General features: G+C 42.6%; 1 protein-coding gene across 2 annotated transcripts in view; it reads left to right on the top strand.

Annotated features, from left to right (window-relative positions):
* Positions 1–2261: 2261 nt before the first annotated feature.
* Dhx40 (DEAH-box helicase 40) overlaps positions 2262–26534 on the top strand; it is a 48355-nt gene continuing 24082 nt past the window's right edge. The window contains exons 1-10 of one of the 2 annotated variants that reach the window (XM_045159253.1): positions 2262–2367; positions 3331–3498; positions 7616–7761; positions 9891–10010; positions 10211–10438; positions 10625–10691; positions 11855–11986; positions 17942–18041; positions 21442–21528; positions 21663–21845. In XM_045159253.1, the coding sequence (XP_045015188.1) occupies positions 2316–2367; positions 3331–3498; positions 7616–7761; positions 9891–10010; positions 10211–10438; positions 10625–10691; positions 11855–11986; positions 17942–18041; positions 21442–21528; positions 21663–21845 (1283 nt within the window). In that variant the 5' untranslated portion in view covers positions 2262–2315. Of the gene's footprint in view, positions 2428–3330; positions 3499–7615; positions 7762–9890; positions 10011–10210; positions 10439–10624; positions 10692–11854; positions 11987–17941; positions 18042–21441; positions 21529–21662; positions 21846–26534 lie in introns of both variants that reach the window. The other variant, XM_045159252.1, reaches the window with a different exon arrangement.

Raw genomic sequence — 26534 nt, 5'->3', positions numbered from 1 at the left:
AGTCCACACATAATCCAAATGCATATGCATCTGGAGTTCATTAGAAAATAAATAAAATAGCTGGGCATGGTGGCGCACACCTTTAATCCCAGCACTTGGGCGGCAGAGGTAGAAGGATTGCTATGAGTTTGAGGCCACCCTGAGACTACATAGTGAATACCAAGCCAGCCTGAGCTAGACTGAGACCTGACCTTGGACAACCAAAAAATAAAAATAAATGAAGTTAAGACTTTTGGGTGCTTTCCTGTCCAGTTGGTGAGAAGGGAAATATGCAAATAAATTAAAGTACAGGGTTCAGCCTGGAGGGATGACTTAGCAGTTAAGGCATTTGCCTGCAAAGCCAAAGGACCCCAGTTTGATTCCCCAGGACCCATGTTAGCCAGATGTACAAGGGGGTGCACACATCTGGAGTTTGCAGTGGCTGGAGTGCCTGGTGTGACCATTCTTTCTCTCTCTCTCCCTCCTTTTCTGTCAAATAAATAAATAAATAAAATACTTTAAGATGCAGGGTTCTATGAAAGAAATGAAACAACACAGGTGACTTAAGTTTCTTTTAATATATTTTATTTATTTGTTTATTTGAGAGAAAGAAAGAGGGTGGGAGGGAGACAGACAGAGAGAGAGAGAAAGAGAGAGAATGGGCATGCAAGGGCCTCTAGCCACTGCAAACGAACTCCAGATGCAGGCACCTCTTTGTGCATCTGGCTTATGTGGGTCCTGGAAAATCAAACTGGGATCCTTTGGCCTTGCAGGCACATGCCTTAACCACTAAGCCATCTCTCCAGCACCACCCCCCCTTTAAAAATTGTTTTATCAAGGTAAGGTCTCACTCTAGCCCAGGTTGACATGGAATTCACTGTATTCTCAGGGTGGCCTCAAACTCTCAGTGATCCTCCTACCTGTGCCTCTGCTGGGATTAAAGGGGTGTGCCACCACACCTGGCTTGACTTAAGTTTTGAACATGTGCGTGAGAGTGAGAGAGTGACAGTGTATGGGCTCACAGGGCCTCTAGCCCCCTGGAAGATGAGCTCCAGACACATGCTTTACTTTGTTCATCTGGCTTTACTTGGATGCTGGGAATAGAACCCAGGTTGGCAGGCTTTGCAGGTGTCTCTAACTGCTGAGCCACATCTCTAGGCCATGACCTAATTTTTAAATATATATTTTTATTAACAACTTCCATGATTGTAAACAATATCCCATGGTAATGACTTCCCTCCCCCCACTTTCCCCTTTGAAACTCCATTCTCCATCATATCCCCTCCTCCTCTGTCTCCTTTTATTTTGATGTCATGATCTTTTCCTCCTATTATTATGGTCTTGTGTAGGTAGTGTCTGACACTATGAGGTCATTTTTTGTCTGGAGGAGCACGTTGTAAGTCCTACCCTTACTTTAGCTCTTACATTCTTTCCACCACCTCTTCCACAATGCACCCTGAGCCTTGGAAGGTGTGATAGAGATATTTCAGTGCTGAGCACTCCTCTGTCACTTCTTCCCAGCACCATGAAGCCTTCTGAGCCAAGACCTAATCTTTAAAAATATTTGTAAGTCGGGCGTGATGGTGCATGCCTTTAACTCCAGTCTCACTCTAGTCCAGGCTGACCTGGAATTCACTATGTCATCTCAGGGTGGCCTTGAACTCATGGCAATCCTCCTACCTCTGCCTCCCTAGTGCTGGAATTAAAGGCGTGCGCCACCATGCCTGGCTTTTTTTTTTTTTTTTTCCAAGGTAGTGTTTCACTTCTAGCCCAGGCTGGCCTTGAACTCACAGCGATCCTCCTATCTCTGCCTCCAGAGTGCTGGGATCAAAGGCATGCGCCACCACGCCCGGCTTGTGACCTAAGTTTTGAAAACTACAAAACTACTTGTTTGGCCGGCACCAGTGTGGCTGTGCATCTTGAAAAATGCGTTACAGCATCAGGAAACAGAGTCGGGCCGGTTGCCCGAGGTCACGCTGTGGCATGATGGCTGCAACTCTTGGCAAAGGTGTGTGAGGCAGGTCGGGTTGCAGGCACGCGGTGGCACAGCAAAGAGGTGTCGCTGTGCCCCGTGGCGCTCGGGGAAAACCCGTGCTCAGGTGCGGCCTCGCGGCTCCAGGCCGAGCCCACGTGGCCGTCGGCGGGAACGGCGTGTGGTGTGGGAGGGGGCGGGGCCCCGGCGGCGCTCCGGCCTCGCGGCTCCAGGCGGCCGCGCCACGTCAGCGCGCGCGCGGAAGTAAACACCTCGACGTCATCAGGGCGCGTCCCCGCCGGTCCCCTCCCATCCCCTCACCTCGCTGGACGTGCTCACCTCCGCTCCGCTCCGGGCCAGGTCTATGTCCCGGTTTCCCGCCGTCGCGGGCAGGGCGCCAAGGCGGCAGGAGGAAGGTGAGCGGTCGGGAGCGCTCCAGGAAGAGCGGCCCTCGGCGGCTCCCGTCGCCGACAGAGGTGCGGTCCGCGGGACTCCTCGGAAGCCGGCGGGAGTTACGGCAAGAGGGCTGGAGGGGGAGAAAAGTCTACCCGGGGCCGGCGGGGGCGAGTAGGGGAGGAGGCTACGCTGTTCTCTTGGTCTTCCAAGCCCCGGGCGAACTTTGCGTCCAATGAGCGCTTTGGCTCAGAGGGGGGCGGTCCCAAACCCAAGTTGGGTGAAAACCCTGCTGGTAGGGAGGGGGGAGCCCCCAAAAGTGAACCCCCAACGCCGAGATGCGTTCTGCTCCTCAATAGCCCCGCAAAGCCTTTGTTCTCTACCCGTTCATCCCCCTCCCCTTCTTCGGGCCGCCAGCCTGCCTTTGGGTATGGTATGAAGGGAGCCAGTTTCCAGGAGCCAGTTTCCATGGTTACCCACCACTTGGCCTTCTGGGATATCAGTCACTCTGAACAGGGACCTAACTTGAACCATGAATCAGAAGCAAACACAGGTGGCTTCTAATTCAGCTGAGAGTTTTTTTCTGCCGTGTTCCTGGTTTGGGTCTATTTAATGAGATTTGGTTTTGTACTTCTCTGTGGGGGTGTGTCTGTGTGTGCGTGCGTGTACACCAATTGCCTTGTAGACTTTTTCTCAAGTGCACTGAGATGTGCATTAACAATCAAGTTTGATTTAGCTATGAAGTTATTCTGGGGGGGGGTCGGTGGCTGGGGTGATTGGTCATTGGTTAAAGGCGCTTGCTTGCAAAACTTATTCTCGGCTTGTAAACTTTCACTTGTGAATTGTACGCATGTAGTTTAACTGAAAAGCGGTCGATTGATTCCTGCCAGTTATATAATTCTCTTACCTTTCTCCTTTCAGTTCTGAGGCATTATTACATTTTCACAGGTTTCTTTTTAATTACAAATTGTTCTGTGTTATTACAGAAGAGAAAGGATGCACATCACAAGAGGGAGGAACTACTCCAACTTTTCCTATTCAGAAACAAAGGAAAAAGCTTATTCAGGCTGTAAGGGACAATTCATTTCTTATTGTTACTGGAAATACAGGAAGTGGTAAAACAACTCAACTCCCAAAATACCTTTATGAAGCAGGTAATTTTACTTGAGGATAACGCTGAAAGTATTTTTAAAATACCCTCTTTTGCCGGGTGTGCTGGCGCACGCCTTTAATCCTAGCACTCGGGAGGCAGAGGTAGGAGGATCTCTGTGAGTTCGAGTACATAGTGAATTCCATGTCAGCCTGAGCTAGAGTGAGACCCTATCTCGAAAAACCCAAAAAACAAAATTACTTTCTGTAAGGCTAATAAGACTGCTGTACTATGTAAATGCCCATTTATTATACAGTCTCATCAGTTTCTTGGGACATACTATTTCTTTATTGCTATTTCCTCCTCCTTTTTATTCTCATTTTCTTTTTAAAATATTTTAAATATTTTTTATTTTGCTTATTTGTTTATGAAAGAGACAGAATGAGCGCACCAGGGTCTCCAGCTGCTGCAAATGAACTCCAGATGCATGCATCACTATGTGCACCTGGCTTACGTAGGTTCTGGGGAGCTGAACCTGGACCTTAGGCTTTGCAGGCAAGTGCCCCAACTGCAAGTTATCTCTCTAGCCCTTTCTTCTTTGAGGCAGGGTCTCACACAAACCCGGGCTGATCTGGAATTCACTCTAGCTCAGATTGGCCTTAAATTCACGGCAGTTCTGCCTCAGCCTTCCCAGTGCTGGGATTTAAGGCATGCCCCATCACACTTGGCTGTTTTTCCACTTTGAATTTGCTGATGTTATTATCTCTTGTTTCTTTCTCTAGAACTTTTATCAGGTAAATGTTTATTCCCTGGTTCTGCCAGCACCAGGCTAACTAACAAATTACCAATTAAGTTTCTTTCCCATCAGTGTGACAAAGCTTTCTGTAGTGAGGCTGGCAAAGAGAAAAATTATGTTGGATATGATTCATACAGAAAGTAACACAGGGGCTAGAGAGATGATGTAGTGGTTAAGGTGCTTGCCTGTGAAGCCTAAGGACCCAGATTTGATTCCCCAGTAACCATGTAAACAAGGTGCACAAGGTGGTCTGGAGTTACTTTGCACTGGCTTGAGGCCCTGGTGTGCCCATTCTCTCTGTTTTTGTCTCTCAGTATCTCTCTCATAAATAAATAAATAAAACCATTTTAAAAAATTAAAAATAAAAGGGGCTGGAGAGACTTCTTAGTGGTTAGGGCATTTTCCTGCAAAGCCAGAGAACCCAGGTTCAATTCCCCAGGATCCATGTAAGTCAGATGTACAAGGTGGCACATGCATCTGGAGTTCATTTACAGCAGTTGGAGGCTCTGGCATGCCCATTCATTCCCCCCCCCCTCAAATAAATAAAAATAAAATACTTTAAAAAGCCAGGCATTGCCAGACATGGTGGGGCACACCTTTAATCCCAGCACTCCGGCGGAGGCAGAGTAGGAAGATCACTATGAGTTCAAGACCATCCTGAGACTACATAGTGAGTTCTAGGTCAGCCTGGGCTAGTGTGAAACCCTACCTCGAAAAACCAAAAACCAAAAAAAAAAAAAAAAAAAAAAAAGCCAGGCCTTGTGGCACACATCTTTAATCCCAGCATTCAGGAGGCAGAGGTAGGGGGATCAGTGTGAGTTTGAGGTCACCCTGAGACTACATAGTGAATTCTAGGTCAGCCTGGACTAGAGTGAGACCATACTTCAAAAAACCAAATACGTAAATAAATCGGGCTGGAAGGATGGCCCAGCAGTTAAGGCACCTGTTTGCAAAACCTAACAGCCTGGATTTGATTCCCCATTAGTCACGTATAGCCAGATGCACAAACTGCCACATGCATCTGGAGTTCATTTGAAGCGACTGGAGGCCCTGGTGCACCCATTCAGTCTTTTCTCTCTCTCTCCTTGTAAATAAATATTTTTTTTTAAGTGAAAGGGCTGGAGAAATAGCTTAGTGGTTAAGGCACTTGCCTGCAAAGCCAAAGGACCATGGTTCAATTCCCCAGGACCCATGTAAGCCAGATGCACAAGGTGGCACATGCATCTGGAGTTCGTTTACAGCAGCTAGAGGCCCTAGCATGCCCATTCTCTCTCCCTCTCCCTCCCTTTCTCTCTTCCTCCTTCCCTCCCTCCCTCCCTCCCTCCCTTCCTCCCCCCCCCTCTCTCTCTCTCTCTGTGTATGCATATATATCTGCCCCCCTCTTTCTCTCAAATAAATAAATAAATAAAATTTTTTAAAAACTAAACTTTTTTTTTAGGTAGAGTTTCACTCTAGTTCAGGCTGACCTGGAATTCATGATGTAGTCTCAGGGTGGCCTCCAGCTCATGGTGATCCTTCTACTTCTGCCTCCCAAGTGCTGGGATTAAAGGCATGTGTCACCACACACAGCTTAAAACAAAATTTTTGAGTCAGTTTCACTGTGCAGTACACTGTAGCCTCTATCATGATCATGCCTGGGTCTTTTTGTTTCTTTGTTTGTTTGTTTGTTTTTCGAGGTAGGGTTTCACTCTAGTACAGGCTGACCTAGAATTCACTCATGGTGTTTCTCCTACCTCTGCCTCCCAAGTGCTGGGGTTAAAGGCATGTGCCACCATGCCCAGTTTGTGCCTGGCTCTTTTTAAAAAATTATTTATTTGCAGAGCGTGGTGGCACGCCTTTAATTCCAGCACTTGGGAGGCAGAGGTAGGAGGATCACCGTGAGTTCAAGGCCACCTGAGGCTACATAGTTAATTCCAAGTCAGCCTGGGCCAGAGTGAGACCCTACCTCGAAAAACCAAAAAAAAAAAAAAATGTGTATATATATATATATTTATTTGCTGGGCGTGGTGGCACATGCTTTTAATCACAGCACTCGGGAGGCTGAGGAAGGAGAATCTCTGAGTTCGAGGCCACCCTGAGTACATTGTGAATTCCAGGTCAGCCTGGGCTACAGTGAGACTATACCTCGAACCCCCCCAAAAAACATAGTTGGGTGTGTTGTGCATGCCTTTAATCCTAGCACTCAGAAGGCAGAGGTAGGAGGATCTGTGCAAATTCTAGGCCAGCCTAATTTAGAGAGAGGCCCTACCTCGCAAAACAAAAAAAGTCATATTTATTCCTGCATGTATACAGGTATATAGATGTGCCATCTTGTATCTGGCTCTACATGGGTGCTGGGAATTGAACTGTGTTTGGCAGACTTTATAAAAAAGTTCCTTTAACCATTGATCCATCTCCCCAGACCCTGGGTTACTTTTTTGGGGGAGGATGGGGTGAGAATCAAACTTTTTTTTTTTTTTCAAGGTAAGGTCTCACTTTAGCCCAAGCTGACCTGGAATTCACTCTGTAGTCTCAGGCTGGCCTTGAACTCAACAGCTATCCTTCTACCTCTGCCTCCTAAATGCTGGGATTAAAGGTATACACTACCATACCTGGCTCATTTTTTAGGAGACTTGGAAGGTGGGAAGGTACAGAAAAGGTCACTGGAAGTTCTTCACAGGCAGATCTCTACAGCCGCCTCCTTGCTGAAAGACCTGGCTTTTTCTTAAAATAAGTTTCCAGATACCTGGAAAATTGAAAACTTCAAGCCTAATTAAAATAAATATGCATATAGTTAGAATGATTATGAATATATATTCTTAAATTAATACTTTGATTTCAGTGTGCTTTTAAAAAATATTTTATTTATTTATTTTATTTATTTGAGAGAGAAGAGGCAGATAGAGAGAAAGAGAGAGAGAAAGAGAAAGAATGGGCACCCCAGGGCCTCCAGCCACTGCAAACGAACTCCAGACCCCGCTTGTGCATCTGGCTAACGTGGGTCCTGGGGAATCGAGCCTCAGACTGGGGTCCTTAGGCTTCACAGGCAAGCACTTAACCGCTAAGCCATCTCTCCAGCCCTTTGTGTGCTTTTTAAAAAAAAAACTTTATTTATTTATGGGGGGGGGGGAATGCCAGGGCCTCTAGCCACTGCAAATGAACTCCAGATGCATGTACCACCTTGTGCATCTGGCTTATGTGGGTACTGTGGAATTGAACCTGGGTTCTTAGGCTTCATAGCAAGTGCCTTAACTGCTAAGCCTTCTCTCCAGCCCAATTTCTGTGTTTTAAATATAGTAATGTGTATTGTTTTCTTTTGGAAGCATCCTATTTGTATTGACAAATAATTTCACTACAGTAGGAAGAAGCAATTGCTAACATTTTTTTTTATTTCTGGTTTTGGTAGGGTTTTCACAACATGGTATGATTGGTGTGACTCAGCCACGAAAAGTGGCTGCCATATCAGTTGCTCAGAGGGTTGCTGAAGAAATGAAATGTGCTTTGGGATCTAAAGTAGGATACCAAGTTCGTTTTGATGATTGTAGCTCCAAGGTATAAAACTTTTTTGGTATTCTCTTAAAGTACTATAAATGTAAATTCCCAGCCCTTGGCTTTGTTTTGATTTTTTAGAGACAAGGCCACTCTATGTAGCTCAGGCTGTCCTTAACTCACCATGTAGTTCAAGCTGACCTCAAATTTGTTATACCCTACCTTTGCCTTCCAAATGTTGGGATTATAGGTGTATGCTGCCATACCTGACATTTTTGAAGGATTACTTTAATTCACTGTTTTTTTAAATTATTTATTTGAGAGTGACAGACACAGAGAGAAAGACAGATAGAGGGAGAGAGAGAGAATGGGCGCGCCAGGGCTTCCAGCCTCTGCAACGAACTCCAGATGCGTGCGCCCCCTTGTGCATCTGGCTAACGTGGGACCTGGGGAACTGAGCCTCGAACCAGGGTCCTTAGGCTTCACAGGCAAGCGCTTAACCGCTAAGCCATCTCTCCAGCCCTAATTCACTTTTTTTATAATGGCTGCACCAGGGCCTCTGCAAATGAATCCCAGATGCATGCACCACTTTGTGCATCTGGCTTATGTGGGTACTGGGGAATTGAACCTGGGTCCCTAGACTTTTCAGGCTAACCCATCTCTACAGCCCTTAAGATTATTTTTCAAGCATGCAAAGTAATTGGGCTCATTATGGTATTTTCATACATTGTGAAAAAGTTTATTATGTTTCCCTTTTTTGCATGTTTATCTGTGTTGGGTGTACATGTGTAGGCAGGCATGCACACTTACTTGTGTGTGTGTGAGTGGAGGCCAGAGGTTGTCATCGAGTGTCTTTCTCAATCACTTTCCATCTTTTGTTTTTGTTTTTTCAAGGTAGGGACTCATGCTAGCCCAGGCTAACCTGGAATTCACTCTGTGTTCTCAGGGTGGCCTCAAACTCAAAGCGATCCTCCTACCTCTCCCTTTCAAGAGCTGAGATTAAAGGCATGTGCCACCACTCCCGGCTTTAAAAATAAATTTTTTTTAAAATGGGGCTGGAGAGATGGCTTAGCAGTTAAGGTGCTTGCCTGCAAAGCCAAAGGACCCTGGTTTGATTCCCTAGCACCCATGTAAGCCAGATGTCTCAGGGTGGCTTGAACTCATGGCAATCCTCCTACTTCTGCCTTCCAAGTGCTGGGATTCAAGGCATGCACCACCATGCCCAGCCCTCCATCTCAGATTTTGAGATAGGGTCTTCTCATTGAACCTGAGCTCACCAATGCAGCTAGACTGGCTAACCCCAAGCCTATAGGATCCCCTATCTTCACCTACCCAGCACTAGGATTGCAGGCCTCTGTCACTGCTTAACTTTAACATGGGTTCTGGGGAACCAGACTGCTCATGCTTTGTGGCAACATTTTACTGATCGAACCATCTCCCAAGGCTAAGGTTTATTTATTTTTGAAGACAAGATCTCACTATAGCTCAGGTTGAGTTAGAATTTACTCTGTAACCCAGATACTGGGATTATGAGCTACCATACCTGGCTCCCAAACTTAAGATTTTTTGTTTGTTGTTGTTCTGTTTTAGGAGGTAGGGTCTCACTTCAGCTCAGGCTGGCCTTGAACTCACAGTGATTCTCCCACCTCTGCCTCCCAAGTGCTGGGATTAAAAGCATGTGTCACTATATCTGGCTCTAAGATTTTTTTAAAAAACATTTTATTGAAAACCTCCATACATAGATAAAATTTACCATGATCATAATCCCCTCCTACCATCCTCTTTTTGTTCTCCTCCTTTGTATCCCCTCCACTGAATCCCTTTCCAACTAGATAGTGTTTTTTATTTGTTTGTTTGTTTGTTTGAGGTAGGGTCTCATTCTAGCCCAGGCTGATCTGGAATTCACTATGTAGTCTTAGGGTGGCCTTGAACTCACGGGAATCCTCTTACCCTTGCTTGCCAAGTGCTGGGATTAAGGGTGTGCGCCACTATGCTCAGCTTAGACTGTCTTTTTTTTTTTAATTAATTATTTATTAGAGAGACAGAATTGGTGCATCAGAGCCCCTAGTCACTGCCAATAGTCTTCATATGCTTGTACCACCTTGTGCATCTGGCTTTATGTGGGTAATGAGGAATTGAGCCTGGGTCCTTGTGATGTTATAAGCTGATGTATGTTACTATTTGAACATTAGGAAACAGCAATCAAATACATGACTGATGGATGTTTACTGAAGCATATTCTGGGAGATCCAAATCTTACCAAATTCAGTGTCATTATTTTAGATGAAGCTCATGAAAGAACTTTAACTACAGTAAGTATTTTAATGTTTTTATTTTAATATATATAAACAAGTAGAAGCTGTTTTGGGATAGCTTTTTGTTATACAGAGAATCACTTCTTACTATTAAAATAGAAATTCCTGGGTTAGAATAGCAATATATTTTAAATAAGTTATTTAAATAAGCTATTGGGTACACATATATGACTTACTAGACTTTTATTTTCTTTTAGGATATCTTATTTGGCTTGTTGAAGAAGCTATTTCAGGAGAAGTCTCCTAACAGGAAGGAGCATTTAAAGGTGGTGGTAATGTCAGCAACTATGGAGTTAGCCAAGCTCTCTGCATTCTTTGGAAATTGTCCAATATTTGATATACCTGGAAGGCTTTATCCAGTCAGAGAGAAATTCTGCAATTTGATTGGTCCACGAGACAGAGAAAACACTGCATATATTCAAGCGGTATTACATGGCATGATTTTTGTATCTTTTTGGGTCTGTTTAGTTTCTTTGAGAATTTGGTAATTTATTCTTTCATTGACAGTGTTCTTGGGTGCTGGAACTCTTGAAAACCGATGTAACTTTTTTGTGTAGCAGGGAAGTGAGTACATTTGCACCAGCATATTATGGTTGTGTTTTTTGCTTTAGATTGTGAAAGTGACCATGGATATCCATTTGAATGAAATGGCTGGAGACATCTTAGTTTTTCTGACTGGTGAGCATTGGCATATACACTAAAAATGTCTTCTAGGGCGGGGAGATGGCTTAGCAAGAAGGCACTTGTTCAGAAAGCCCGTTGGCCCAGGTTTGATTCCCCAGTGCCCATGTAAAGCCACATGCAAAAAGTGGCCCAAGTGTCTGGTGTTCATTTGGTAAAAGTGATTCTGGTGTGCCCATATACATACACATACATACAAATAAAACAGCAACAGAAAACCCAAATGAACTTCAGTAAATAAATAAATAAAATGACTTTTATTTTTTAGTTACAGCTTTGATATGTTGCCCGGGCTTTTGGCTGTTCTAGGAGAGCAAGTATACGCTACTCTGCCCGGCTAATGTCTTCCATTTGTAAGCTGGGAATGTGGCACCAGAGTAGAGAGCTGTGTCTTCTGGAGATGTCATTTCTTCTCAACTGTTGCCTTATTTTTCATGATTATCTGACAAGTTTTAGATAAAAGGTCTGCCGAATGTCAAGCTTGGCAGTAAATATATGTAAACAACACCAACCCTTTTGTAGGAGGAAATTAACTGATAAAAGTGTTGTTTTTATTACTAAACACTCATATCTGAATGATTCTCTTATTTCAAATAACATTTCATCAGCTCATTTCTTTGAGTGGTGAAATGATCCTTTGTTCATAGAGTATTGACTCCATGTAATAGCCTGTAGCAGCTTTTAGAGATCAAAAATAGAACAGTTAAATCCCAGACTGTAACTTTTTATGTAGCTACAGCCTACTAGGAGAGTGAGTCGCCATTTCATTGCTTATCTCCTACTCTGCTATAGAATGATGGCAGCAGTGAGACATTAAACATTAAAGCATCTCTTTGCTTTTTGGAAGTTAGCTTAGATATTTTGAAATGTACCTAAATTCGATATTTCCTGGACTAGCTTCACATGTGTGAATAATTTAGCCTTCTTAAATTCTGCATTGACAGCATAAGAGGCTTGAAAATGATAAATTTTATTTCTTTAGAAATTTAAATCCCTTGAAAACTGATAGTTCTTTGAATTTTATTGTTGAGATTTGGTACATTTTATGTGTTTATCTCCTTTAGATCAAATAAATGAATGATTTAAAATACTGGGTAAAAATAATTTTAGTCTAGAATCATTTTATGTTTAAATTAATTTTCCTGTTCTTCTCATTTCAGGCCAGTTTGAAATTGAAAAAAGTTGTGAGTTACTTTTTCAAATGGCAGAGTCTGTTGATTATGACTATGATGTACAAGATACTACCCTAGATGGCTTGTTGATTTTGCCATGTTATGGATCTATGACAACAGGTAATTCCTCACTAGTAGAAAAAACATGACTGAGTCTTAAGAACTTTGTATTGAATTATTATACAGAAAACATATCTAGATCTTAAGTGTTTAGGTTGAAAAATTTCACAAAGTTACCTCCTCTTTGTAACTGACACCTAGATCATTAAATAGAACATGAAGAGAGCCATCATTACCCTTGAGATAATTTTTTTTTTCTTGACTATTTATTCATCTGCAAGCATTGAGAGAGAGAGAGAATGGGCACACAAGGGCCTCCAGCCATTTTGTGCATCTGGCTTTACGTGGGCACTGGGGAATTGGACCAAGACCAAGGTTAGTTAGGCTTTTCAGCCTAACCACTAAGCCATCTCTCTGGCCTTAGAGAATTGATTTTTGTTTGAAATCTTTTGACAGTAACTTTAAAGAACCTTTCTGCCAGGCATGGTGGTGCACGCCTTTAATCCCAGCACTCGGGAGGCAGAGGTGAGTTCAAGGCCACTGTGAAGTGACATAGTGAGTTCCAGGTCAGCCTGAGCTAGAGTGAGACCCCACCTCGTAAAACCAAAAAAACGAACGTCTTTCACTCTCTCAGCAGAGAGGAATTTTGGAAATGAGGGCTTTGATCTCCCAATTGTAGTGTCATTGCCAGTTAATTTGGGTTGCCCCAGAATTTCTAATTACATATATCCAGATATGTCTATGATTAAACACAGTGGATTTTCCCTCCCTCCCTCCCTCCCTCCCTCCTCCTCTCTCTCTTTTTGTTCGAGTTAGGGTCTCACTCCAGTCCAGGCTGACATGGAACTCAGTAGTCCCAGACTGGCTTTAAACTCAGTGATCCTCCTACCTCTGGCTCCTCAATACTGAGTGCTGAGCCATCTCTCTAGCCCCTAAATTTTATTACATTTTCTTTTTTGTTTTTCCAGATAGGGTCTCATTCTAGCTCAGACTTACCTGGAATTTACTATGTAGTCTCAGGCTGGCCTTGAACTCCAGTGATGCTTTTACCTCTGCCTCCTGAGTGCTGAGATTAAAGGCATGTACCACTGTGCCTGGTTGTTCATTTTTTTTTTTTTAATTTGAGAGTAACAGACAGAGAGAAGGAGGGGGGAGAGAGGAGAGGGAGAGAATGGGCACGCCAGGGCTTCCAGCCACTGCAAATGAACTCCAGACGCATGTGCCCCCTTGTGCATCTGTCTAAAGTGGGTCCTGAGGAATGGAGTCTCGAACCGGGGTCCTTAGGCTTCACAGGCAAGTGCTTAACTGCTAACCCATCTCTACAGCTGTCATTTTTTTTATTTTTTTAATTTAGTTTGGTTTTTCAAGATCTCACTGTAGCTCAGGCTGACCTGGAATTCACTATGTCGTCTCAGGGTGGCCTCGAACGCCCAGTGATCCTCCTATCTCTGCCTCCCAAGTTCTGGGATTAAAGGCGTGCGCCACCATGCCCAGCACTCTAACAACATTTTTAAAAAATCTTTGTATTTATTTGAGAGAGAAAGTGGCAGAGAGAGAGAGAGAGAGAATGGGTGTGCCACAGTCGTCAGCCACTGCAAACGAACTCCAGACACATGTACCCTCTTGTGCATCTGGCTTACATGGGTCCTGGATAATTAGGTTGCGAAGAAGTGTAAGGATCCAGGTTTGATTCTCCAGGTCTCTAATAAATAAATAATAAATCTTTAGGCTGGGTGTGGTGGCACACACCTTTAATTCCAACACTCGGGGGCAGAGGGGTAGGAGGATTGCCATGAGTTCGAGGCTACTCTGAGACTACATAGTGAATTCAAGTTCAGCCTGAGCTAGAGTGAGACCCTACCTCAAAAAAAAAACCCAAAATATTTAAAAAATATTTTTATGTGCTGGAGAGATGGCTTAGCAGTTAAAGCATTTGGCTGCAAAGCCAAAGGATCCCGGTTTGACTCTCCAGGACTCATGTAAGCCAGATGCACAAGGGGTGCATGCATCTGGAGTTCATTTGCAGTGGCTGGAGACCCTAGCATAGCCATTCTCTCTCTCCCTCTCTCTGCCTCTTTCGCTCTCAAATAAATAAAAATAAAGTTTAAAAATACTCTTTATTTATTTGAGGCGGGGGGGGAAGAAGCAGAGAGAGAGAGGCAGATAGGGAGAATGGGCGCACCAGGGCCTTCAGCTTGCAAACTAACTCTAGACATATGTATCACCTTGTTTTTGTGGCTTATGAGGGTCCTGGGAAATTGAACTTAGGTCCTTTAGCTTTGCAGGCAAGCGCCTTACCCACTAAGCCAGCCCTGATGCTTTTTTTTTATTATTGCTAAGTATGGACTTACTTTGTATGAACACATGTTGGTATCATTATCCCTCCTTCCCCCATTCTGCTGAGGGCCCTCCTTACTGGGATTGCTGGTATTCTCCATAGGGATGTGGGTTATGGGTTGTGAGAGCAGCAGTCATTCATTTTGGGGAGGTACTTTGTTTATTTTAGATTGGCTATAGTTTTCTTTCTTTATTTATTTGTTTAAATTTTATTTGTTTAATTTATTTATTTGACACAGATAGGAGAGAGAAAGAAGCAGATAGATAGAAAGAATGGATACACCAGGCCTCCAGACATATGCACCACCTTCAGCATCTGGCTTTATGTGTGTACTAGGGAATTGAACCTGGGTTCTTTGGTTTTGCCAGCAAGCACCTTAACCACTAAGTCATCTCTCCAGCCCTATTTATTAATTTTTAATCTTAAACTTTTTTAAAGATTTATTTTTAAGCCAGGCGTGGTGGCGCACACCTTTGATCCCAGCACTCAGGTGGCCGAGGTATGAGGATCACAGGGAGTTCAAGGCCATCCTGAGGCTACGTAGTGAATTCCAGGTCAGCCTGGGCTAGAGTGAAACCTTACCTCAAAAAAAACAACAAAAAAAAGGTTTATTTTTATTTATTAGTGAGAAAGAGAGAGAATGGGCACTCCATGGCCTCTAGCCACTGCAAGTGAACTCCAGATGCATGTGCCACCTTGTACATCTGGCTTACATGGGACCTGGAGAATCGAACCTGGGTTCTTAGGCTTTGCAGGCATGTCCCTTAACTGCTAAGCCATCTCTCCAGCCCTAATATTCTTAAATTTTTATTTATTTATTTGAGAGAGCGAGAGAGAACGAGGCAGATAGTGAAGGAGAGAATGGGCATGCCAGGGCCTCTAGCCACTGCAAATGAACTATAGATGCATGTGCCATCTTATGCTTCTGGCTTATGTGGGTACTGGGGAATTGAACCTGAGTTCTGAGTCTTCCCAGGTAAGCACCTTAATTACTAAGCCATCTCTCCAGTGCCTTTTTGCTGTTGAGGTAGTGTTTCTGTCTAGGCCGACCTGTAATTCACTATGTAGTCTCAAGGTGACCTCGAACTCAATGAATCCTCTTGCCTCAGCCTCTTGAGTGCTGGTATTAGTGTGTGCCACCATGCCTGGCTCCAGCACCCCCCACCTTTTTTTTTAATAGAAGAGCTTGTGACAATTGTTCTTTTCTGTTTAAGAGTATGTGTCATTTGCTTTATATTTATACTATGTCTTGGCCGGGTTTTATGTCTTTGAGTCACATTTTCTTTTCTTTAGAACTTTTGTAGACATTGTCCAGTTGTCTTCTGGTATTGAATGTTGCTGTGGAGAAATCTGAGGCCAATCTGATTTTTTTCCCCCCCTCTCCTTGTAAGTGGCTTGTGTTGTTTGTCTGATTACCTGTAAACTACTCTCAAAGTTCACTAATTTTAGTTAGCATATATTTTTGCTGTGGATGTTTTATACCTTTTTGTATTATTACATTGTACAAGCCATATGATAATGACCTTGCCTCATCCCCACAAAAGCTTCCTGGAAGTATGGAATTGTATAATGTTAATTTTTATTTATTTATTTTAATTAGAGAGAAAGAGAATGGGCATGCCAGGGCCACTGCAGATGAACTGTAGACACATGTTCCACCTTGTGCATCTGGCTTATGCGGGACCTTGGTCCTAAGGTCTTGCAAGCAAGTGCCTTAACAGATAAGTCATCTCTCCAGCCCTATGATCTTAACATTTTAAGTACATAGGGAAGAAAGAACCATGTAAATATATGTAATGAGCTTATGACATGTAAAAACTTCTTGACCTTTATCCTGAGAAAAAAGACTTTATTTTTTTTTTCTTTTTTTTTAAAAATTTATTTACTTATTTATTTGAGAGCTACAGACACAGAGAGAAAGACAGATAGAGGGAGAGAGAGAGAATGGGTGCGCCAGGGCTTCCAGCCTCTGCAACGAACTCCAGACGCGTGCGCCCCCTTGTGCATCTGGCTACCGTGGGACCTGGGGAACCGAGCCTTGAACCGGGGTCCTTAGGCTTCACAGGCAAGCGCTTAACTGCTAAGCCATCTCTCCAGCCCAAGACTTTATTTTTAATATGTTTGCTAAATGTAAGACCATGGACCTATTTTTTTTTTTTTTTTTACTATGGCCTAATTTTCAAGATCTCTGCTCGTTTTTTAAAGGTGCCCTTATATGGTCTGAGGAAGTGGTTCAGTGGCTAAAGGTGGTTACTTACAAACCCTGCCAGCTTAAATTCCATTCCCCAGTACCCAAGTAAAGCACAAAATGGTATATGAGTTTGGAGTTCATTTGCAGTGGCAAGAGGCCCTGACACATACATACACCCATAATACATCCATACTCTCTCTCTCAAATAAATAAATCAAGCCAGGTGTGGTAGCATACACCTTTAATCCCAGCACTCGGGAGGCAGAGGTCAGAGAATTGGTGCAAGTTTGAGGCCACCCTGAGACTACATCATGAATTCCAGGTCAGCTTGGGCTAGAGGGAGACCCTACCTTGAAAAACCAAAAAGTAAAAAAAAAATTTAAAAGGTAAATAAATAAAAAAAATTAAAAACGTTTTCCTTTGTGCTTAAAAAAAAAAAAAAGGAGGACAGCTTTGGAGCACTGTCTTCCAGTGGTTATTATATTTATGAACTCACAAGAGCTATACATGACCTACATAATAGGCCCATCAACAGATTGTTATGGAGGAAGGCAAAAAAAGAAGGGCCCGGGCCCAGGGTGGTGGTGCATGCTGAGGTAGGAGGATCACCACGATTTGAGGCCAGCCTGAGACTATATAGTGAATTCCAGGTCAGCCTGGGCTAGAGTGAAACTACCTAGACCTGCCCCCCAAGCAAAAGACATCTGTAGGATAGAAGAGGGGGCTCAGTAGAAGGAGATGGGAAAGAGGAGATAAAGGAGGGTATTGGGAAGGGATTATGTAAACTTCTCTCTTTTTAGTTAGTTTATTTTAGTTGTAGACAGAAAGCAGGGTGGGGGAGAGGGAGGGCACACTAGGGCCTCTTAGTGCTGCAAACCAACTTCAGATGCATGTGCTACTTTGCATTGTAGGTACTAGGGAATAGAGCCCAGGCAGACAGGCTTTTTAAACAAGAGCCTTTAACTACTGAGCCATCTCTGCAGCCTTGTTTGTTTGTTTTTTCTTTTTTAGGTAGGGTCTTGCTGTAGCTCAGGCTGACCTGGAATTCACTATGTAGTGTATGTGGTCTCGAACTCACAGTGATCCTCCTCCCTCTCCCTCCCAAATGTTTAGATTAAAAGCGTGTGAAACCACACCTGGCTCTCTTCAGCTTTTTTGTTTGTTTGTTTTGTTTTTCCAGGTTGGGTTTTATTCTAGTCCAGGCTGATCTGGAATTGACTATGTAATCTCAGGGTGGCCTTGAATTCATGGCGATCCTCCTACCTTTGCCTCCTGAGTGCTGGGATTAAAGGTGTACACCACCACGCCTGGCTTCTCTTCAGCTTTTTAATTGTTTAAAATTTTTCTCAGTTAAACACGAGGAAGAATAGTTTTTGCTATTTTATGCTTATGAGGTCAAGAAAACGTAACTTTTAAAAAGTGAGTTCTAAGGTTAAATTTGACAAGTGCATGTTGTAAACTAGTACTTTTTCTTTATATATTTTAGATCAGCAGAGGAGAATATTTTTGCCACCTCCACCTGGGATTAGGAAATGTGTCATATCCACCAATATTTCTGCAACATCTTTGACAATAGATGGGATCAGGTATAATTTTGAAAGCTCCCTCACAGTAAAGGAAAGCATTTAGCCAGTCACAGGTTCTCCACGAATTTTCTTCTTACTACTTTTTATTATTATTTATTTATATACATATTTTTTCAAGGTTGGGTCTCACTCTAGCCCAGGCTGACTTGGCACTCAATTTGTAGTCCCAAGCTGGCCTTGAACTCAAACAATCCTCCTACCTCTGCTTCCTGAGTGCTGGTCACCTACTTTTTAATTTCTTATGATTGTTAATTGCTTTGAACTAGAAATGAAGTAGGAGATACACAGTGAATTTCTGCTTAACTTTTTCCTTCTTTCTTTCTTTCTTTCTTTCTCTCTCTCTCTTTCTCTCTCTCTCTCGCTCTCTTGCACTCTTTTTTTTTTTTTTTGAGGCAGGGTCTCTCACTAACCCACGCTGACCTGGAATTCACTCTGTAGTCTCAAGCTAGCCTTGAACTCACAGCAATCTTTCTGCCTGAGCCTCCAGAGTGCTGGGATTAAAAGTGTGTGCCATCATACCTTGCCTTCCTTATCCCTTTTAACTTAAAGCATTCTTCTCAAATTTAATATTACCTGCAATGCTTAAGAGGTCTCAGGCAATCCTACTTCTCTGTCATTATTAGTATACACTTTAGGTGGTCTGATAATTGCCTTATGACACACCTCCCCTTGGTAGTTTTTCTTACCTAATCTTACCTAGTAGTAATCTCTCTCTTCACCTTACGAAATTCTGAAATTCTGTTGTTTTTAAAAGATACCATTATTTATTTATTTGAGAGAGAAAGAGGTAGATATATGTAGAGAGAGAATGGACACGCCAGGGCCTCCAGACACTGCAGACAAACTCCAGATGTATGTGCTACCTTGTGCCTCTGGCTTATGTGGGTCCTGGGGAATTGAACCTGGGTCCTTAGCCTTGCAGGCAGGTACCTTAACTGCTAAGCCATCTCTCTAGCCCTCAGTTGCTTTTGAATGTAGTCAATTATATTATTGGGTTTTGAGTACAGTTAGTAAAGAATTACTTGGAAATTTCAACTTTAATAACCAAATTAGATTTTTTTTATTTTTATTTTTTTTGAGGTATGATCTTGCTCTGATCCAGGCTGATCTGAAATTTACTATATAGTCTCTCAGGGTGGCCTCAAACTCATGGCGATCCTCCTACCTCTGCTTCCCAAGTGCTGGTATTAAAGTCGTGTGCCACCATGCCCGGCTAAGTTGGATTTTTTTCTTTTCTTTTAAATTATAAAACTATATATCATATATTAGACAATCATGTCGATTTTTTTCTTTCATCCATTCTATATGCTGTTTTTCAAAAGTTCTAGAAAACGAACAGCACAGTATTCTTCAAAAGTGTGTAGCAAAGATTGTTGCTATTATTATAATGTCAAGTTCTGGAAGCTCTAAATACAAATAAAGGCATTCAACAGTCAGATGGTCATAATGTGAGATTTTTTAAAAAAATTTTTGATGCTGTTGATACACACGCCCTTTTATTTATTTTTTTGGTTTATTTTTATTTATTTGAGAGTGACAGAGAGAGAAAGAGGCAGATAGAAAGAAAGAAAGAAAGAAAGAAAGAAAGAAAGAAAGAAAGAAAGAAAGAAAGAAAGAAAGGAAGGAAGGAAGGAAGGAAGGAAGGAAGGGCGCGCCAGGGCCTCTAGCCACTGCAAACGAACTCCAGATGTGTGCACCCCCTTGTGCATCTGGCTAATGTGGGTCCTGGAGAATTGAGCCTAGAACTATGGTCCTTAGGCTTCACAGGCAAGCGCTTAACCACTAAGCCATCTCTCTGGCCCTATTTTTCTTATTTTTTGAGGTAGGGTCTCACTCTTACCCAGGCTGATCTGGAATTCACTATGTATTCTCAGGCTGGCCTCAAACTTATGGCAGTCCTTCTACCTTTGCCTCTAAGTGCTGGGATTAAAAGCGTGCGCCACCAGGCCCGGCTTCACACACCCCTTTTTTATATTTAAACTGTTATTCCAAACTTTACCTGGCTTATTTTCCATTTAATTGCCTTAAAATGGTATGCTAAAAGAATTAGATTTTGAGGGCTGGAGAGATTGCTTAGTGGTTAAGGTGCTTGCCTGCAAAGCCTAAGGACTCATGTTTGGCTCCCCAGATTCCATGTAAGCCAGACACACAAGGTCTGAGAATAAAATACAGTAATATACAGAGTGCTGGGAGTAAAATCGGGCACCACCATACCAGGTGGGGGGAAGGGGAAAAGAAAGGAGAGAGAGAAAGAATGGGGGGCACCAGGGCCTCTAGCTACTACAGATAAGCTCCAAACACATGCACCACTTTGTGCATCTGGCTTTACATGAGTACCAGGGAACTAGTACATGAGAACTTGGGTCATTAGTCTTCATGGGCAAGCACCTTGACTGCTGAGCCACCCTGTTTTACTTTTTTTTTGGTTTTATGAGATAGGGTCTCTCTCTAGCCCACTGTTCTACTTTGGGTCCTGTGTTTCCTATTCTATATGTTTTATGCAATTAGAATGATACAATATGTGTCCCGTTTGTGTGGTTTCTTTTACTTAGCATAATATTTTATTTCCTTTCTTTGCTCAGTTAACATTCCATGGTATTATATCTCAATTTCTTCATCTACTGATCTATTAATTTTTTAAATTTTTATTTATTTGAATGAGAAAGAGGCAAATATGTGTACATATAGAGAGAATAAAGGCACAACAGGGCCTTTGGCCAATGCAAATGAACTCCAGATGTATGTGCCTTATGTGGGTTCTGGGGAATTGAACCTGGGTTCTTTGGCTTTGAGGCAGGCATCTTAACCACTAAGCCATCTCTCCAGCCTGGTCTATTAGTTTTTAATGAACATCTTCATTAATTTTTACCTTTTGGCTTTTAATACTTGGTAAGAATATTCATCTACAAATATTTAAGTAATTGTTTTAGTTATTTTTGGGCCTATACTTAGGGATGGAATTGTTGGGTTATATTATAATTCTATTTTTCAGGTTTTTGAAAACTGGCCAAACATCCTGGTTGTCATTCCCACTAGCAGTGTATGAGAAACTTACATTGCCACCAGCAACATGTACAGTTTATTGATTTTCAAGTTTTTTTTTACAAATATATTTAGTTTTTAATTACTTACTTGTTTGACAAAGAAAGAGGGAGAGAGAGAGAATGGGCGCACCTCCAGCCACTGCAGATGAACTCCAGATGTGTGCACCCCATTGTGCATCTCTCTAATGTGGGTCCTGGGGAATCCAATAGCCTTAACCGCTGAGCCATCCCTCCAGTCCTCAAAATTTGTGCTTAACAGAAATAATATGAAATGATAGAGGAAAGTTCAATATGGTTAAAAATTAATAATTCTCACTTTATTTTTATAGAAATTTAACTTGCTTTCATTCTTCTAGATACGTGGTAGATGGTGGCTTTGTGAAACAGTTAAATCACAACCCCAGATTAGGGTTGGACATCCTGGAGGTGGTTCCGATTTCAAAGTAAGTCTGTGTTAAGCCTTTAAGTTCAAAGAATAGTTGATTAAATAACTTCTACTTGGTTTGGGGATAGGAAGTAAATAACATGGGAAACCCACAACACATTTTGGGGCTTTCTTTTGGTTTTTGTTTTTTAGGAGTGAAGCATTACAGAGAAGTGGCCGAGCTGGCAGAACAGCCACAGGAAAGTGCTTTCGGATTTACAGTAAAGATTTTTGGAACCAATGTATGCCTGACCATGTGATTCCTGAGATTAAAAGAACTAGTTTGACATCTGTAGTTCTGACCTTAAAGTGCCTTGCCATACATGATGTCATAAGGTATGTCAGCAACTTGAGGGGGAAAAAAAAAGTTGCTAGGGGGGCTGGAGACATGGCTTAGTAGTTAAGGCACTTGCCAGCAAAGTCAAAGGACCTTGGTTCAATTCCCCAGGACCCACGTAAGTGCCAGACGCACAAGGTGGCACATGTGTCTGGAGTTATGTTGTAGTGTCTGCATTTTTTCGGGGGGGGGGTTGTTCATTTTTTTTTTCCCCCCACAAGCCAACTAGCTTGGCAAACACAGCAGTGAATAACAATGAGAGACCATGCCTCCCACAAGGGAGAACACAGGATCAACACCCGAAGCTGTTCTTTGATCTCCAAAGGAGAACATGGCATGCAAGACACACACAGGAATATGCCCATACCCTCACACACAAGCAATGACAAAAGAATAGCATGGCTTCATTCTAACAACTTTTAAAGTATTTTTATTTATTTATTTGAGAGAGAGAAAAATGCAGACAGAGCCGGGCATGGTGGCGCACGTCTTTAATCCCAGCACTCTGGAGGCAGAGGTAGGAGGATTGCCATGAGTTCAAGGCCACCCTGAGATGACAGAGTTAATTCCAGGTCAGCCTGGACCAGAGTGAGACCCTACCTCGGAAAAAAAAAAAAAAAATCTGGCATGATTCCTTTGTTCATCCTGGTTCTGGAGAGTCAAACCAGGATCCATTGGCATTGCAGGCAAATGCCTTAACCACTAAGCCATCTCTCCAGCCGAGACTAACCCTTTTTAGAGGCTAGTTTTTGTGTTGTTATTCAACTAAACCAAAGTATTTACTTAAAGTAAAAATCACTATTTTAACTATCTTGCTTGCAAAGCTTTCCAGCCCAGGTTCATTTCCCCAGTACCCCTGTAAAGTTCTATGCACAAGGTAGTGTGTGCATCTGAAGTTTGTAGCCCTGGTGCTTTGCCCCACAAAAAAGAAAAAAAAAATATTTATGGGGGCTGGAGAGATGGCTTAGCAGTTAAGTACTTGCCTGTGAAGCCTAAGGACACGAGTTCGAGGCTTGATTCCCCAGAACCCACATTAGCCAGATGCACAAGGGGGTGCACCTGTCAGGAGTTTGTTTGCAGTGGCTGGAGGCAGGCCCTGGCGTGCCCATTCTCTCTCTCTCTGTCTCTGCCTCTTTCTCTGTCACTCTCAAATAAATAAATAAACAAAAAAAGCTGGGTGTGGTGGCGCACACCTTTAATCCCAGCACTTGGGAGGCAGAGGTAGGAGGATCGCCATGAGTTCGAGGCCACCCTGAGACTCCATAGTGAATTCCAGGTCAGCCTGGGCTAGAGTGAGACCCTACCTTGAAAAACCAAAAAAAAAAAAAAAAAAGAAGAAAAATATGTGCTTGTGTGTGTGTGTGTGTGTGTGTGTGTGTGTTTGTGTATGGATGGATGGATATAAAAATGCTGGCCATGGTGGCTCAGTTCTAGAATTCTAGCAAAAAGGAGGCTGAGGTATGAAGATGGGTAAGTTCAAGACCTGCTTGGGATACATACAGAGTGAGTTCCAGCCAAGCATGTTAGCACATGCCTCTAATCCCAGCACTTGGGAGGCAGAGGCATGAGGATTGCTGTAAGTTCAAGGCCACCCTGAGACTACATAATGATTTCCAGGTCAGCCTGGACTAAAGTAAGACACTGCCTTGAAACCCTAGCCCCCTCCCCCCCTCTGCCAAAAGAAAAAAAGAGCAGAGTTAGTTCTAGGTCATCCTGAGTTAGAGTTAGAGTGAGTCTGACTCAAAAAAACAACCATATACATTGGATATATGTATGCATGTATTCATGCTTGGTTGCACGTTAATTTTCTTATGTTCATTAGTGGTATCATGTTAATAATGTAAGACTGCTTCTATCAGGAGATGGATACTGGAGTATTTTGTGGGCCAAATGATGTATTTGTAGTTTGGTTTTGGATGGCTCACTATAAAATGAGTATGTACACATGCATACATACATACACACATACATATATAAAACACAAATGTGGCAAAAATAATTGCATGTACTTCTCCCTTTATTACATGTGTATATATGTATGTATTATATGTATAATATATATATGCATAATATATAGTATGTGTATATATATATATATATATATTTTTTTTTTTTTTTTTTTTTTTTTTTTGGAGGGGGGAAGATCTCACTCTAGTCCAGGCTTACATTAAATTGAAGTTGATCCCTCCTGTTTCTACTTCCAAGTGCTGGTATCAGAATTTTGATCTACTCTCTCCCGTGTGTGTGTGTGTGTGTGTGTGTGTGTGTGTGTGTGTATTTGTGGTCTAGTGTGGTGTTACGGGCATTTGGTATATGTGCTGCTGAAGTAAGCACTGTGTGGGCATTTGGATGTGTGCGTACTGATTGTGCATGTGTATACAGTGGTCACAGGAGAATGCTGGGGGTACCCCTCTATTGTTCATTCACATATTTCTTTGAGGAGTCTTTCTCTCTCTGCTTGGACCTACTAGTCAGTGAGCCCCTATGATTCCCTACTTTGCAGTCTCTGTTTCCTACAGGAATAGGGTATAGATGTACATGGACACACCAGCTTTTAGTGTGGGTACTAAGAATCAAACTTGGGCAGGTCTCAGGCCCTTATGCTTAAACTAAAAGCACTCTTTTTTTTCTTTTCTTTTGTTTTTTTTTGAGGTAGGGTCTTACTCTAGTCCACGCTGACCTGGAATTCACTTTGTAATCTCAGGTGGCCTCGAGCTCACAGCAATCCTCAAACCACTGCCTCTCAAGTGCTTGTATTAAAGGTGTGTGCCACCACACCCAACTAAACTAAAAGCACTCTTAACCACAGAGCCATCTCTCCAGAACCCCCCACCAAACCTTTAAAAAAAAGTATCTGGCGTGTTTTACAAAGAGAAATGTACATGGTTTATTTTTCACCACTGTTCTGGCATGCTTCTAAAGATATCAGAATCACCTTCTTGTAATCCACACATACTTTTTGTTTTGTTTTTCAAGGTAGGGTCTCACTCTATCCCAGGCTGATCTGGAACTTACTATGTAGTATCAGGGTGCCCTTGAACTCATAGGGGTCCTCCTACTTCTGCCTCCCAAGTGCTGCTATTAAAGGCATGCGCCACCATGCCTGGCTGTTTTTGTTTTTGTTTTCGCACTCTATCCCAGGCTGATCTGGAACTTACTATGTAGTATCAGGGTGCCCTTGAACTCATAGGGGTCCTCCTACTTCTGCCTCCCAAGTGCTGCTATTAAAGGCATGCGCCACCATGCCTGGCTGTTTTTGTTTTTGTTTTTAACTATAGTTTTTTAAAAATATGTTTTATTTATTTATTGGAGAGAGAGGAAGAAAGAAAGAGGCAGATGAAGAGAATGGGCAAGCCAGGGCCTCCTGTCACTGCAGATGAACTTCTTGTACATATGGCTTACGTAGGTATTGAGGAATCAAACTTGGGTACTTATGCTTCGTAGGCAAACTGGTAAGCCATCCTGCTGGCTCACTTTCTACTGTTCGTAACAGGTTGGAGCCTAGACTTTGATCAGCTCTAGAGACATTTTCATTGCCTTTGCAATGACTGCCACCATCTTCATGCTTCAATACAGAATGGCCCCCACCCAAGAGCAACTGCCAAAATGGCCAGGAAGTGAGAAAAGCTACTTCCCCTTTTTAACAAAAAAAATTTTGACCTGTGCATCCACCCCCCACATAACGTGAACATGTATGTATACACAGACCGTATTGAGGTACAATTTAATAACTTGTAGTTTTAGTTTGTTTGGTTTTTTTTGTTTTGTTTTGTTTTGGTTTGGTTTTTTAAGGTAGGGTCTCACTCTAGCCCAGGCTGACCTGGAATTCACTATGGAGTCTCAGGGTGGCCTCGAACTCATGGCAATCCTTCTACCTCTGCCTCCTGAATGCTGGGATTAAAGCAATGTACCACCACACCCGGCTGATTTGTAGTTTTCAGCCACTTTTCCCTCCTATGTATTATAAAAATTTAGTTTTGAAAACATTGTGGTCTACTGAAGGCAGTAGATGAAATTGATAAGACAGGATTAAGACAGGGGAAATGATGAGTGTACTAGCGAGCTAGCCAAGAAGAATGTCATGAATGAGAGGAATGTAAGTCAGTGCTGACTGGGATAGAATTTTTTCAAGGAAAGGAGGGAAATAGGGAAGTTTGGGAGAGAATTATGATGAGGGTACATTATATATATAGGTCTGGAGGTTGTCAATAAAAAAATTAAAAAAAACAGGCATGGTAGCACATACCATTAATCCCAGCACTTGGAAAACAGGAGGGTCATTGTGAGTTCAAAGCCAACCTGAGCAGAGTGAGTCCCAGGGCAGCCCTGGCTAGAGTGAGACCTTACCTTGGAAAAAAACAAAACAAAACAAGAAAAAGAACAACAAAAAAGTTAAAAATAGAGAAATAAAACACTTTCTGAGGAAATTTGCATTAAGAATGTATAAAATCAGGGCTGGAGAGATGGCTTAGCGGTTAAGCGCTTGCCTGTGAAGCCTAAGGACCCCGGTTCGAGGCTCGGTTCCCCAGGTCCCATGTTAGCCAGATGCACAAGGGGGCGCACGCGTCTGGAGTTCGTTTGCAGAGGCTGGAAGCCCTGGCGCGCCCATTCTCTCTCTCTCCCTCTGTCTTTCTCTCTGTGTCTGTCGCTCTCAAATAAATAAATTTAAAAAAGTCTTTAAAAAAAAA

This window comes from Jaculus jaculus, chromosome 9 (genome assembly GCF_020740685.1).
Source record: "Jaculus jaculus isolate mJacJac1 chromosome 9, mJacJac1.mat.Y.cur, whole genome shotgun sequence".
Classification (NCBI taxonomy): Eukaryota; Metazoa; Chordata; class Mammalia; order Rodentia; family Dipodidae; genus Jaculus; species Jaculus jaculus.
This window is presented reverse-complemented; position numbering and strand designations above follow the sequence as displayed.